A 12,740-nucleotide genomic window follows, 5' to 3' on the forward strand; every position below is an offset into this window, starting at 1 on the left:
AGTCCACAGGTCAGCAGCGGCAGCTCGGTCCACCGGCAAACACTTCACGGAGACACCAGCATTCAGTTTGGTAGAGTCAGGACAGCAAACATGAATCACAGCACTGTCTAGCAGCACATCACCAGGAGTTTTTTGGTGTATTTCTCTCTATGGAGTCCCAACAAGTGGAGCCCAACTACACAATGTAAGGTGGACCAATGCACGTGTGTCGTTAGCAATGAATCCTTTATCATGTGTTCTTTTCCTTGTGGCAGAGTGGTTCTTGTTCCCAACCAAAGTTAAACTTTCTTTTTATGATCTTGAGGGACACTTATGTGGGGGACAGGTCATCCCACCTTTCCCTTTCAGAGCATCCTGAGAATCAGCATCTTTGTAAGCTGTGGCTGACTGTGGGTTCTCCTGGGTGGGCCTTGGTTGTCAGGGAGGAAGAAGCTGTTTCCTGTTATCTCCTAGTTGCAGGATGACAAGATGACAGACTTGCAAAGAGCTGTAGAACCAAAGAGTAAGCTCCTGGGAGACCTTACCAGGTCATCTTCAGAGCTGTCTTGAGACTGCCTGTTTGCATGTGGATTACCAAAGGAGTGCTCTTGATGTAGACGTCTTGTGGATAAGGAACAATTTCTGAGATACGTTGTTAAATAGAGAATGAAGACGAGCAGAAAGCAAAGCACAGTGTAGGTCATGCTCATGTTTGTGTGTTAACTGTCCTGAGAAAGGCATGTGTGTGACCCTAAGGCTACCGCCTGCCTGTGAGATGGAAATGCAAAGCCTGGGGAAGAGAGCAACGCTTACACGGTGCGTCTTTTTTCTTCAGGTGGCTTAAATCACATCCATTTATTTTGTGCTATTAGTTTGTATTAATACATACATGAATTAGTTTTAAATTCCTTCCTTTCTTCTTAAAGAAAAGGCCTCGGTGGATAAGAATACTTGCTGTGAAAGCGAAAGGACCAAGGTGGTTCTGTGGGGGCCTTTCACATCTGCATCTTCATGGGATCCTAGAGCTAAGCATGTTTGTCCTCTGTCTCCATCCTTTCCACCTCGTGCACTTCCCTCCTTCATTTTCTTTCCTTCCTGTCGGCCTCACTAGCCTCCCTAGTTCTCACTTTCTGTGGCTTCCTCTGTGTAGAAGCATCATGAGGCTTTTTGTGCGATTTGAGCAACTCCAGCTTTATTCTTCACAGCCCAGGGACTGAAAGGAACAGTTCTGCTCCTTCACAGAAAGAGAGGCCTGAGGGCCTGGCTCACACATTGAGGCCACCTCCTGAAGCAGTTGCTGTGGTCAAGGGAATGTGGACTTGGGCCCAGTGGGCCAGCTCACCACGACCCAGGGGGAATAGAACGACTTTCCAGTCTGGCCAAAAAATCTAGTTGATATCAGGGGAGGCAGATGGGACATTTCCCAAAGGGGTTAAAACCATAAGCAAATAGGAAGGGCCATAGGACAGACAAAACAGTAAAGTCTCCCCTTCATTCCACTTCAGACTTTTTAAAGTCTACATTGCAAGCATAGGGGATTTTTTAACAACTTTATTTTAAAAAACAAAGATAAATGTACAAATTTTAGGCATTTTTGCATAAAAGTATACGAATACATTTTTGTCAGTGCTTAGTTTTTTTTTTTTTAAAGGTTTGATAGTGTGCATTAAGATCTTACTCGTTACAATGAGTATAAAGTACATGTAAAACAGGATGTAACCTGGAATTAGTCAAAGTTTTCTTGGTGTGTAAGGATTAAGCATAATGGTTTTTTCTTTTCTTTTTTTTTTTTTTTTTTCTTTTTTTTTCTTTTCTTGAACTTCATATAGTCTGTGAATTGTTTCTGGGGTGTTCAGAGCTTTCTGGGGTTAGTATCCAATTATCAGTGACTGCAAATTATGTCTGTTCTTTTGTCACTGGGTTACCTCACTCAGGATGATATTTTCTAGATGCATCCATTTTCTTAAGAATTTCATAAAATCATTGTTTCTGATAGCTGAGTAGTACTCCTTTGTGTAAATGTACCACAATTTTTGTATCCATTCATCTACTGAAGGACATCTGGGTTCTTTCCAGCTTCTGGCTATTATAAATAGGGCTGCTATGAACATTGTAGTGCATGCGTCTTTGTTGTATGTTGGAGCATCTCTGGGGTATATGCCCAGAAGCAAGCATAGGTTTTAAACAAGATAATACAAGCAATAAGCACTTCATGTTATGCCTGGAGACAAATAAATTTGCCACTCTTCCTGTGTTTAGTACATAGTACAGTGGGGTCAAGCGCATCCGTGTCCGGAGCCTGGCACCACCATCTATGTGGCGACTTCTCATCTTGGAACACTGCCTCCCCGTACCTATTAAACGAAGTCCTTTGTCCCGCACCTACCATTCCGCTATCCGTCCCTGTGGGTTTTACTGCTAGAAGCCTCACATAAGTGGCAGCATTACTCCTTCCTGTTTAAGACTGAATACTACTCCATTGTGTGAACATGCCTGTTTGGCTCCTTGTCGGTCCATCCAGCAGTGGACACTCACGTTGCTACCACCTTCCGGCTGTTGTGTTTAGTGTTGTTGAGATCGTAGCCATGCAATTATCTATTCAATCTCTGTGCTTGTTTCTTTGCATATACACACAGGAGTGGAGTCACTGGGTCTTGTGATTGTATTTTTAAGATTTTTGAGGACCATTAAGACTGGTGCTAGTGTCCACAGAGAGGATACCATTTTACATTCCGCCAGCAGTTCCCGAGTCATTTCTGTGTCTTCCCCAATGCTCATTTTCTTCTAGGGGCCTGTGTGCGTACTCCTGGATTTCCTATGGCTTCTGTGTACGTGCACACAATGTGTTTGAGTCATAGTCACTCCCCACTATGCACTTACTCCTCCTTGTGCCTGCACTTTTCCCTTATCAAATAGTGTACCCTCTGCCTTCATGTCCTTAAGGGGACCCAAGGAGTTTAACTGGGTTGCTCACAGGAGTATGAGTGGGGATGATCCAGGCGCCCTTCTGATGACTGTGATGTTCCTTAGTCCCTTACGAGCTTCCGAAGTCAGCTGTGATAATGAACTATGACGTATGCCCCCGGCAGCCGCAGCCTGAGAATGATGAGACAGGCATAGCCTGGAGGATCTTTCAGCATCATCCTTACAGAGCTTAAAGCTATGGATGGATAAACTTCCAAGGAACGAGTGTGAGGAAGAACAGCACAGTGACCAGGGCTGAGAAGGAGCCCTGGGGAGCCCAGCTGGTAGCCCCTATAGACATCTGAGTATTTTAGACCCCAGAAATACATGATGTAGGGGACTGTTGAGCTAATATGCTGACACAGGTGCCTTTTTTAAATTCTCTGGGGATAGATTTTTGCTTAGATTATTTCCTTGTGACTCATGCTCCATTGAACTCTTTCGACATTCAGAACAGTGTCATGTAGTAACCACTGACGTTTGTCAAGTTACTTCCACATTACAGAAGAAGAACGTCAGCACAGAGACTGTGGTTTGTCTGAATTTATTCATGCACATCCCAGCTGCTCAGGGTGATGGCCTGGGGTGTCTGGAGGCTAAGTCTTCAGAGATACTAGGAACGTGATTCTGCCCTTCGAATGCCTGGGAACTCAGCCTCTTTAGCATGTGCCATCTTCTTCAGTTGCTTCTAGAGTAGAATACACCACTCCTCTCCACTTCCTCTAAACTATTAAGGAATTTGATGATTCGTTCATGAGAACAGTGGTTTGTCCTTTTTCTTTTTTTATTATTGGGTATATTTTATTTACATATCAAATGTTATCCTCTTTCCCAGTTTCCCCTCCATAAACTCTCTATCCCATCCTCCATCCCCCATCACCCTGCTTCTATGAGGGTGCTCCCATCCCCTCCCACCTCCCTGCCCTGACATTCCCCTACACTGGGGCACTGCTCCTTGGCAGGACCAAGGGCTTCTCTTCCTATTGATGCCCAACAAGGACACCCTCTGCTACATATACAGCTGGAGGCATGGGTCAGTCTATTTCTACTCCCTGAATAGTGGTATAGTCCCTGAGAGCTCTGTTTGGTGGGTAGTGTTGTTGTTATGGGGTTGCAAACCCTTTTAAATCCTTCAATCCTTTCTCAAACTCCTTCATTGGGGACCCTGTTTGCAGTTCAGTGGTTCGCTATGAACATCTGCCTCTGTATTTGTCATGCTCTGGTGGTTTGTCTTTTTTATTTTGTATTTTGGTTTGATTGGTTGTTGTTGTTTGAGACAGAGACTGTGTAGTTAAGATGTACCTAAAATTCACTATGTACACAAGCTGGTATAGAGTTCAGGGTGATCCTCCCATGCTAGCCTCCCAAGTCCTAGGATTACAGGCATGGATCACCATGCCCCAGTTCACAACAGAGACTTTTACACTGTGAGTCATGACCTAGCAGTAGTGGGTCATTGGATCAATCAGTGGGTCACATTCGGGTTCGTGAGAACCAGTCAGTAGAATCATAGTAGTTATTTGAATTCAGTTTGGTATGAATCAGCCACCAACACAAAGTTGGAGCTTGTGCTTGCTTTACAGGGAGAGCTGACCTCACAGTACTAGAACACACACAACCATCAACTGCCCCCAACCCCAGTGGAAGAAAATGGAGTAGAAAGAGAAAATCACCATGCTCTGTTCAAGTCATAGCACGTGTTCCATGACCATTTAAGACTTTTTTTTTTCCTTAATTGGTACATTGTGGTCTCACTTTAAAGGCCACCTAGGTCTCTGTATTTACTTCCAACGTTCCTCCAGCACGTGAAATTCCACTTCCCTGATCTTCAGGGACAGATCTGTGCCCAGTACCATCTGTGATTCAGTGGTGTTCCATCTGCTACAGGAGGATGGGGTCAGAGTTTTACAGATCCTGAGTCACTGTTGTAGAGTAGACCAGAATCCCTGCTAAGGGCAATCTGTCTTTTCTTTGAACCCAACCACATAAACTCCATTCTCAAAGCCCACTACACATTTACTACAATGAGCTAAAAACAAATCAGGGAGCATTAAAGCCCAAAGTTGAAAGAACCATAAATAACAAAAACAAGATTATGGGCTTACTTTTGAAATGGTTCAGTGGGTAAAGGCACTTGCCACCAAGGTGAGCTCAGGGTAGGAGGGACGAGCTGCCCCTCAGTGTGTCCTGTGACCTCACAACTGTGACAGGAATATGCACAAAAGCAACTGTGAAGAAATGTTTCCATCAGATTAGAGGCCATGGCTCTGCTCACCCTCTCCATCACAGCATGGCTGTTACAGGGTCAGAAGCTTTTCACAGAATAGTTATTCTTACAATGGTTATTCTACAACTTTTTTTGTTGGGATAGGGTTTTATTGTGCAACCCTGGCTATCCTAAAACTGACTAAGAGCCACCCTCCTCTGCCTCCCAAGTGCTGAAATTAAAGGCGTGCACCACCACACCCAGCTACAAATCTAAATCTGTATATATGTACAGAAACAGTCAGAAATACTTAGGTAGATTGTGATTCAAAACTAGCACCATAGTCACATCACAGAATTAGAACCCAAGATGTTTAATTTAGATCAGCTATACAATTTTAAATTTTCATAAAAGGTTAGATATTAAATATCCTTGTGCCAAAAGAGGCTGTTACGCATGTAAAATGGCCTTCCCTCTGGTTATCACTGTTTATGTGCAGGGACAGGAAGAAATGTTCCACTGAGCCACATTGGAACACATTTCTGTTCTCTGGTGGTATTTTATCAGTAGATTTACCTGACTACACTATTAAGAAAAGGAACCGTAATAAGAAAGCTGTAATAAGAAAAACAGGTTAGTAAGAATCAAATTTTCAAAAATGGTGTGCCATTTTTCCTAAAAAAAGAGTCATCCTGGTGGAGCGGTACACATAGTTATACTGACTGACAGGGGAGGTTAGAACGGGGTCAAGAGGTCAAGGCCAGCCTGGGCAGACTTTGCCTCAAATAAAAAGGCTTATTGTATTAAAAACAATAACAGTAGTTCCTTAAAATAGCTTTGTACTAAAAGTTATTCACACATCTGCAGTAGAACATCTTGAAGTTAACGTTGGTGTTGACATCTGTGGCTTAGACCAAGTACCCTCATTGTTCACTCACAATTATAGGGGTTCTGGGAAGGTTTGGAGTTAAAGCCAGTTCCCAGTCAGCACTGGTCGGTGTAACCCTCGCCATTACTCCGGGCTGACTTAGCTCTGAGCAACCCCTTGCAGCTGTGTCACCCGGGCAGGGTTTCATGAGACAGATCTGATGTTCTTGTGTGCCTGTGTTTATTCCTACAGGCTGGGGTGGTGCCCGGAAGGGGAGGGGTCGAGCGTGGGCCTTGCTCACCCCAGCTCTGCTTTCGGCCAATGTCACTCAGGCTATAAATGGGAGGTGGGGACAGTCTACTTCCCTTCTCATCAAACTAGAAGGATGTCAGAGGGGACTACCAGGACCACTCTGATCAGTTGGAAACATTAGGGACTGAACTAAGAGATAAAGATCCTTACATTTATATAAACCAAACCAAAACAAAAAACCTAGCACCCCATTAAATGACATGGTGGTATGTGCCTGTAATCCCATCTTTTGGGAAGTATAGGCAGGCAGATCAGAAATGTAAGGTCATCCTCAGCTTGGTATAACAAGTTCAAAGCCAGCATGGGATGCATAAGACTCAGTCTTTAAAAATGCATTTTTTTAGCTAGGGATGGTGATGCAAGCCTTTAATCCTAGCACTTGGGAGCTGAGGCAGGTGGACCGCTGTGAGTTACAGCATAGCCAGGGCTACATACTAAAAATTCCCTGTCTTAAACAAAAACATTTTCCTTGCTTCAAACTTTATCAAACCTTGAGAGATCAAAAATAACAAAATTTGTCAAGCCGTGGTGGTGCACACCTTTAATCCCACACTTGAGAGGCAGAGGCAGAGGCAGGCAGATCTCTGAGTTTGAGGCCAGCCTGGTCTTCCAGAGTGAGTTACAGGACAACCAGGGTTACACAGAGAAAACAAAGCAAAAAATAAAATTAAATTAAAACCTCATGTAATTTTAGGTTTATGAGTGTGTTTCAGCCGTGTTTCATGGCACAGAGGTGACAATCTTCCCTTTCCTGAGCTCCTGGGTGTCTTTCCCCTTGAGCCAGCTGCTGACTGGCGTGGGAGCTCGGGTCTGGATGGATGGATGGGCACTTAGCACAGCAGCTTTTTTCTGTTGCAGAAACCTACTTTGCAGCATTTCTCCCATGTTTCCCAGCAGTAAGCTATTCACCAAGCAGCTCCCATGCAAATCTTTAATGGACAGAAGTGCTCAGGCTGGTGTGAGAATGTATAAGGCATGGCCTCTGCACTTCCAAGAAGGGAGGGGGAGCTACGTGGTGAGTTGTGCCAGAAATTCCTGAAGTCCATGGGGGAGTCCAGACCTAGGCCAGAAACAGAAGCACATGGGATTGTTTTCCAGAGCCCATCAGTGCTGCTGTCCAGGCACTATGCCTCCTAGGGGCATGAACCAGAGCCTGCTCCTCTCTCTGCAGTGTTCTCTGTCTAGGGAGGCCTCACAGCACTCGCATGGCAAAAATCAGTATCAAGAACAGTGCCATTCGGTGAGGCCATAAATATACGCAAATAGAAAAGCAGGCTGAAAGCTGGGCCTGTGGATGTCTGCTTGCTACAGTTCTCAAATAATTCTCACAGGTAAAACTCTAAGAAATGTGATGTCACAGTTTAAAAATAATAGAACAGCCCCATGAACAAAAAAGGATAAAACAGCCGGTTCTAGGTCTGCAGAGACTTATACTGAGGTCACCATGTGCTGCCGAATGAACACTTGCGTGGCCAGGAGATCGGAAGGATAAAAAGGAGCATGCACAGTAGCTCCCATCTGTGACGTGCACACTTCCACAAGAACCAGGTAGCACATTCTGTTTGAAAAGATGTCCGAGGTGGGCTAGCCAGATGGCACATTAGACCCAAAGGTGTGTTTGTTTAGAGGGAAATTGTCTGGAGTACAGACCAGAGAGAGAATTGAAGGGGGCGAGGGGAATAGAAAGCCAGATGAGAGAGCCTAACAGATATCTAAATGGAGTTCAGGAAAGTTGGGAAACAGATCATTTTTAAGAAGATGATGGTGAAAATGTCTTAGGACTGATAAAACATTCACACGCTGTGGCAGGGCTTCAAGAGAGAGCAGGACGCCTGTCACAAAAGACTAAGAGCCAAGGAGAACATCACCTGACACTGGCCTATGACCTTCATTCACCATGAGCACCTGGACACACACCCACATGCACAGGGAAACAAATACACTTGAGAAGAATGAAGTAAACAAGAAGATAATCATGAAGAACTCTCTGCCAGGTGTTTCATTTGTTCATTCATTCATTCATTCAGTTTTCAGTGCCAGGGATCAACTTCAAGTTTCCCACCCCTCATCTCGGGTAGCTTACCACCATCTGTTTCCCCAGCTCCAGATGCTGGGGCCAAGCTAGTCCCAAAGCAACCAACTCCCACACATGCAACTGCTGTGCGTCCGGGGGAGGTTGGACTTGTGTTCATACACCTCATATCCCACAAGCATAATCAATAATGGCTCTTTAAAAAGAACTTTATTAACCTATTTTAAACTGAGATGCTGAGCAGGGCAGCTGGGAAAGGCCTGGGAGTGTCTGACTGGTTCCTTAGTGCTCTTCCCAAAGCTGGGGAAGGAGCAGGTACTAGGAGCATGAGGTGAGAGAATGGGGTGGGTCTGAGACAGCCCGGTAGCTGACAACCTGTCACAGAGGCTTCAGATATGAGACTTTTTACCTCACAGTTTGAAAATGGTGACACTGACCCTGCACTCTGAAAAGTTGAACACTTTTGGTGTCTTCAGTTTACAAACAAGAAGAGGTGGTGCAAGTGTTAGTTTATTTTGGATGGAGGAGTCTAACTGTTGTTGCCAAGGCTGCCTTTGAACTCCTAGGCTGAGGTGATCCTCCTGCCTCAGCTTCCTATGTAGCTGGGACTGTCCAAGGGCATCACTGTGCATAATGAGGAGAAATAAAAAGTGTTTTCCTGCTTCTGGACGGAGCGGCTTTGTTTGTGGTTCCAGCTGCTCAGAAGGCTGATGGCTTGAGCCTGGGAGTTCAGGGTCAGCCTTAGCAACACGGTAAAACCCAGTCTCTTTAAAGAGTAGTCAAGTAAACAGCAGTAAACGTTTACTAACCCCCAAACAAGAGGAATCAAAGTCACCCAGAAAGCAGCCGCAACAGAACACAGATGTTTTAGGATGTATTTGAGCAGCAGTTAGAATTAATTTGTACTCTGGGTGAGCTTCCTTTGTTAGGGACAGCCCTGTTTGTTGTCAGAGAGAACAGCCTTTGGTCACTGACTGTTGACACTCTTTTCCAGACCCTGCTCACACTGACAGATGAACCAGAGACTCCGGGGAAGAAGAACCTGCCGTACACTCCTGGGAGCTTGACAGGGGCTGTGAGGAGTCCATAGTAATTTTTTGCTTCCTCTGAGTCCCCAAGGCCTTTAAGCAAAAGTGACAGTAGATGCTTGTCATCAGCCAAACCAGACTTTTACCAGGACAACAGGGAAACAGCCCCTCTGGGTTTGGATGAGACTTGGCAGTGGGGACTCTCGCCTGATGTGTTGTGTCCCTGTCAGAGCACCTTCCAGAGTCTGTCTTTCCCTGCTGCTGCCTCCCCTCTCCCGCTAGGTCCCTTCTGTCTTTCCTCCTGCTGCTCACAGATGGTATAAAAGAGGCTCTTTGGCTATTTACATCTGGCTTTCTCTTCTTTTCCAGATTGAAATATTAATTTTATTTTATTTTGTACAAGCTTCATATCCCAACATCATCCACCAAACTTGATTTTCCCTTTCCCAAGAGTGTGGGGGGTGGGGAGCCAACAGCACCGGTTCCCCAGTGTGGGGAGGCAGGTAGGCGGCTGCCATGGTACAGGCGCCATTTGGAATTACTGACTTCTAAGATTAATAAAGTAATTCAACTTTTATTTCCTTTTTTTTCTACTCACTAGTTTTCTACCAGTCAATATTCTCATTCAGAGCTAAAATGGAAACAACTTTTCATCTTGATATTTCATTGTTGGGCCTGTGCGCCTTACAGCTGTCTGGAGATTCAGTTTTCCTTTTAGAATGGGAACTAGCAAGAAGCTTTAAGCAGATGCTGGGGCCAGGTTAGTTCCCAAAGCAACCAACTCCCCACACGTGCAACTGCTGTGTGTCCCCACTCCCTGCTTGTCTTCCAGCAGACTTAGTCATGTAGTCCTCAGGGGTATGAATGTGCCCAGTTGCCCGCAGCCTCCCCATACAGTTCCTCTGGGTGGGTGCAGCACACCGCCATCCATCTCAGTGGCCCTTCCCTTAGACACTGCTGAAATCCAGACAGGAAAATGTCCTATGTGGTGGGCGTTACCTATCATCCCAGCATGAGAAAGGCAGGGGGATTGCCATGAGCTATGCACCAGGCTGGACTATGCTATATAGGAAGTTCAGAATCAGCCTGGAAGACAGTCCCTGAGAATTTGTCTCAATAAACTGAAGAAGGGAAGAGGGAAGGAGATGAAGACAGAAAGGGGGGCTTTGTTGTCTTTTTAGTGCACAGACCAGATTCAGGCATCATAGACAATGCAGACTTTGAAGAGCAGGAGAAAGAAAGGGTTTCCATGTAGTCCTGAGACCATCTAAACTGCCCACTTGGTTTGAGTTGAATAGGAGACAGATTCATAGCCCCTTTCTGATTTGTAGAGTTAGAGAAAAGATTCTAGGAGTTCACACATAATCTTGCAAAAAGGGGAATAGAGGCCATGAGCTTAGGACGATAATTTTCAGAACAGTTGTATTGCTTGGACTAGTTCTAGGCATCTGATCAGAATGAATCCTCAAGTTCCGTCCTTTTGCCTACCGGGGTCAAAGCTAGCATTGTCTTGCCATACACAGTGTTTCCAAGGCTTTCTTTCTGGTCCTGGGCTTGGCTGTAAACCAGGTGGATCGTTCTAGCCTTCCTCCTCCTACAGAGGTATCATTTCAATCTTACTGCTCACCTCAAAACAAGGGTATGCTTCTGAAGACACGGCTCCAACGGCTCTAGCACTTATGAGCAGCCATGGAAAGGGAAAGCCAGACCTTCCCATGTGTTCATACCTGCTACTTGACATGAGTAGTGTCTGTCATTAAAACATTTGAAATTGCCATGTGGTCATTGAGATAGGTTAAAGAAGGACATCTAGCAGCCTGGGTTCAAACTTTGTAGCAGGACCCTGGGAGCCAGGCTAAAAGGGACAGAAATATTCTCTCTCTCTCTCTCTCTCTCTCTCTCTGTGTGTGTGTGTGTGTGTGTGTGTGTGTGTGTGTGTGTGTGTTGTCTGCATGTAATTTCTTGTGCCATGTGTGTGCCTGGTGTCCAAGGAAGCCAGAAGAGGACATTAGATCCTTTGGAACATGAGCCACAGATGGAAGGGTGCTGGGAATCAAACCCTGGTTCCCCAGTCGAGCAGCCAGTCCTCTACCCTGAGCCATTTTTTAAGCCCAGATAGTACATTTCTAGTGAACACAAGAACTAATCTTCACAAGTACTTAAGTTTGAGGATAATGGTCACAATAGACTGTGGAACTTGGACCAGATGTGGTGGTGCATGCCTTTAATCCCAAAACTTGGGCAGAGCACTCAAAGCCAGCCTTGTCTACATCATGCATTTCAGGGCAGCCGGAACTACGTGGTAATGGCAGCAGCTACCCCATGGCTGACATGCCAGCATGCTGCTCTCTCCTCCTCACATGCATGTGCACATACACACACACATACACCAGAGAGAGCACTGCCGCTGCCGGGATTTCAATCCAGGACCATGGGCCACTGGATAAATTGGTTGGGCATGGACAAAGCACAGAGGCAGTCTTGGTGACCAAGCTCAGGAGTTTAGTCTTGAGCAAAGAACACACAATCCATGCACACACTCACACAGGGTTTCACACATACATCCTTCAACCTGAAGACTTCAGTCAGACCTCCGTACTTGTACTTCAGTTAACATGCTGGAGGCTGATGGCTTTTAAGAGCTTGCTAAGACCAGAGGTTTTCTTGCTCCGATGGCTCCCTAAAGATGCTACCAAAGATGAATGCTAAGCCACAGTGGAATTCCAGATTGCCCTGGATCTCTTGCCTCTAGAGAGGCCCACATCTGGCTCTGATAACAGAATTTGCCTCATTTTGGGGCCATATCCTGCAGGTAGCTTCTTTAATGCCCAATGTGATTTGGAGGCAGAGGTGAGACTTCCAAAAACTAGTGATGTGTGTAGCATTTCAGTTGAAACTGCGATGGCTCGTTTCTACGTGCAAGCCTGTACACCTGACAGCTGTCCAAAGATTGAAGATCTCTCTCTCTCTCCCCTCTCTGCTCTCTTCCCCCTCTTCTTCCCTCTCTCCTTGCCCCCCCCCCCGTGTGTGTGTCCCTCCCCATGAACACATACATGGAGGCTAGAGATGCCTTGTTCTCCCCCTTATTTCTTGAGACAGGATCTCTTATTGACCCTGGAGCTTGTGACTTCAGCTAGACTTACTGGCCAGAGAGCCCCCAGGATTCACCTGTCTCCTCCACGTCCCCCTCTCCAGGTCCGAGATTCCGGAGGGGCACTACCATGCCTCTCTTTTGAATGGGTGCCAGGGAGCCAAACGCACAGACACTCAACCCAACTGGACTGACTCTCCCCAGCCACAGATTGGTATAGATGCTTACATATCTAAGCCGTTGTCTCTATGTTTGAGAAT

General features: G+C 45.7%; 1 protein-coding gene across 2 annotated transcripts in view; it reads left to right on the plus strand.

The window, feature by feature from the left end:
- The window catches only part of TTLL5 (tubulin tyrosine ligase like 5), a 219,522-nt gene extending 207,207 nt beyond the window's left edge, over positions 1-12,315 (plus strand). For both annotated transcript variants that reach the window (XM_080928217.1, XM_080928218.1), the window contains one exon: positions 9,356-12,315. In XM_080928217.1, the coding sequence (XP_080784343.1) occupies positions 9,356-9,378 (23 nt within the window). In that variant the 3' untranslated portion in view covers positions 9,379-12,315. The remainder of the gene's footprint in view (positions 1-9,355) is intronic.
- Positions 12,316-12,740: the final 425 nt, after the last annotated feature.

This window comes from Micromys minutus (genome assembly GCF_963924665.1).
Source record: "Micromys minutus genome assembly, chromosome: 1".
NCBI classification, from domain to species: Eukaryota; Metazoa; Chordata; class Mammalia; order Rodentia; family Muridae; genus Micromys; species Micromys minutus.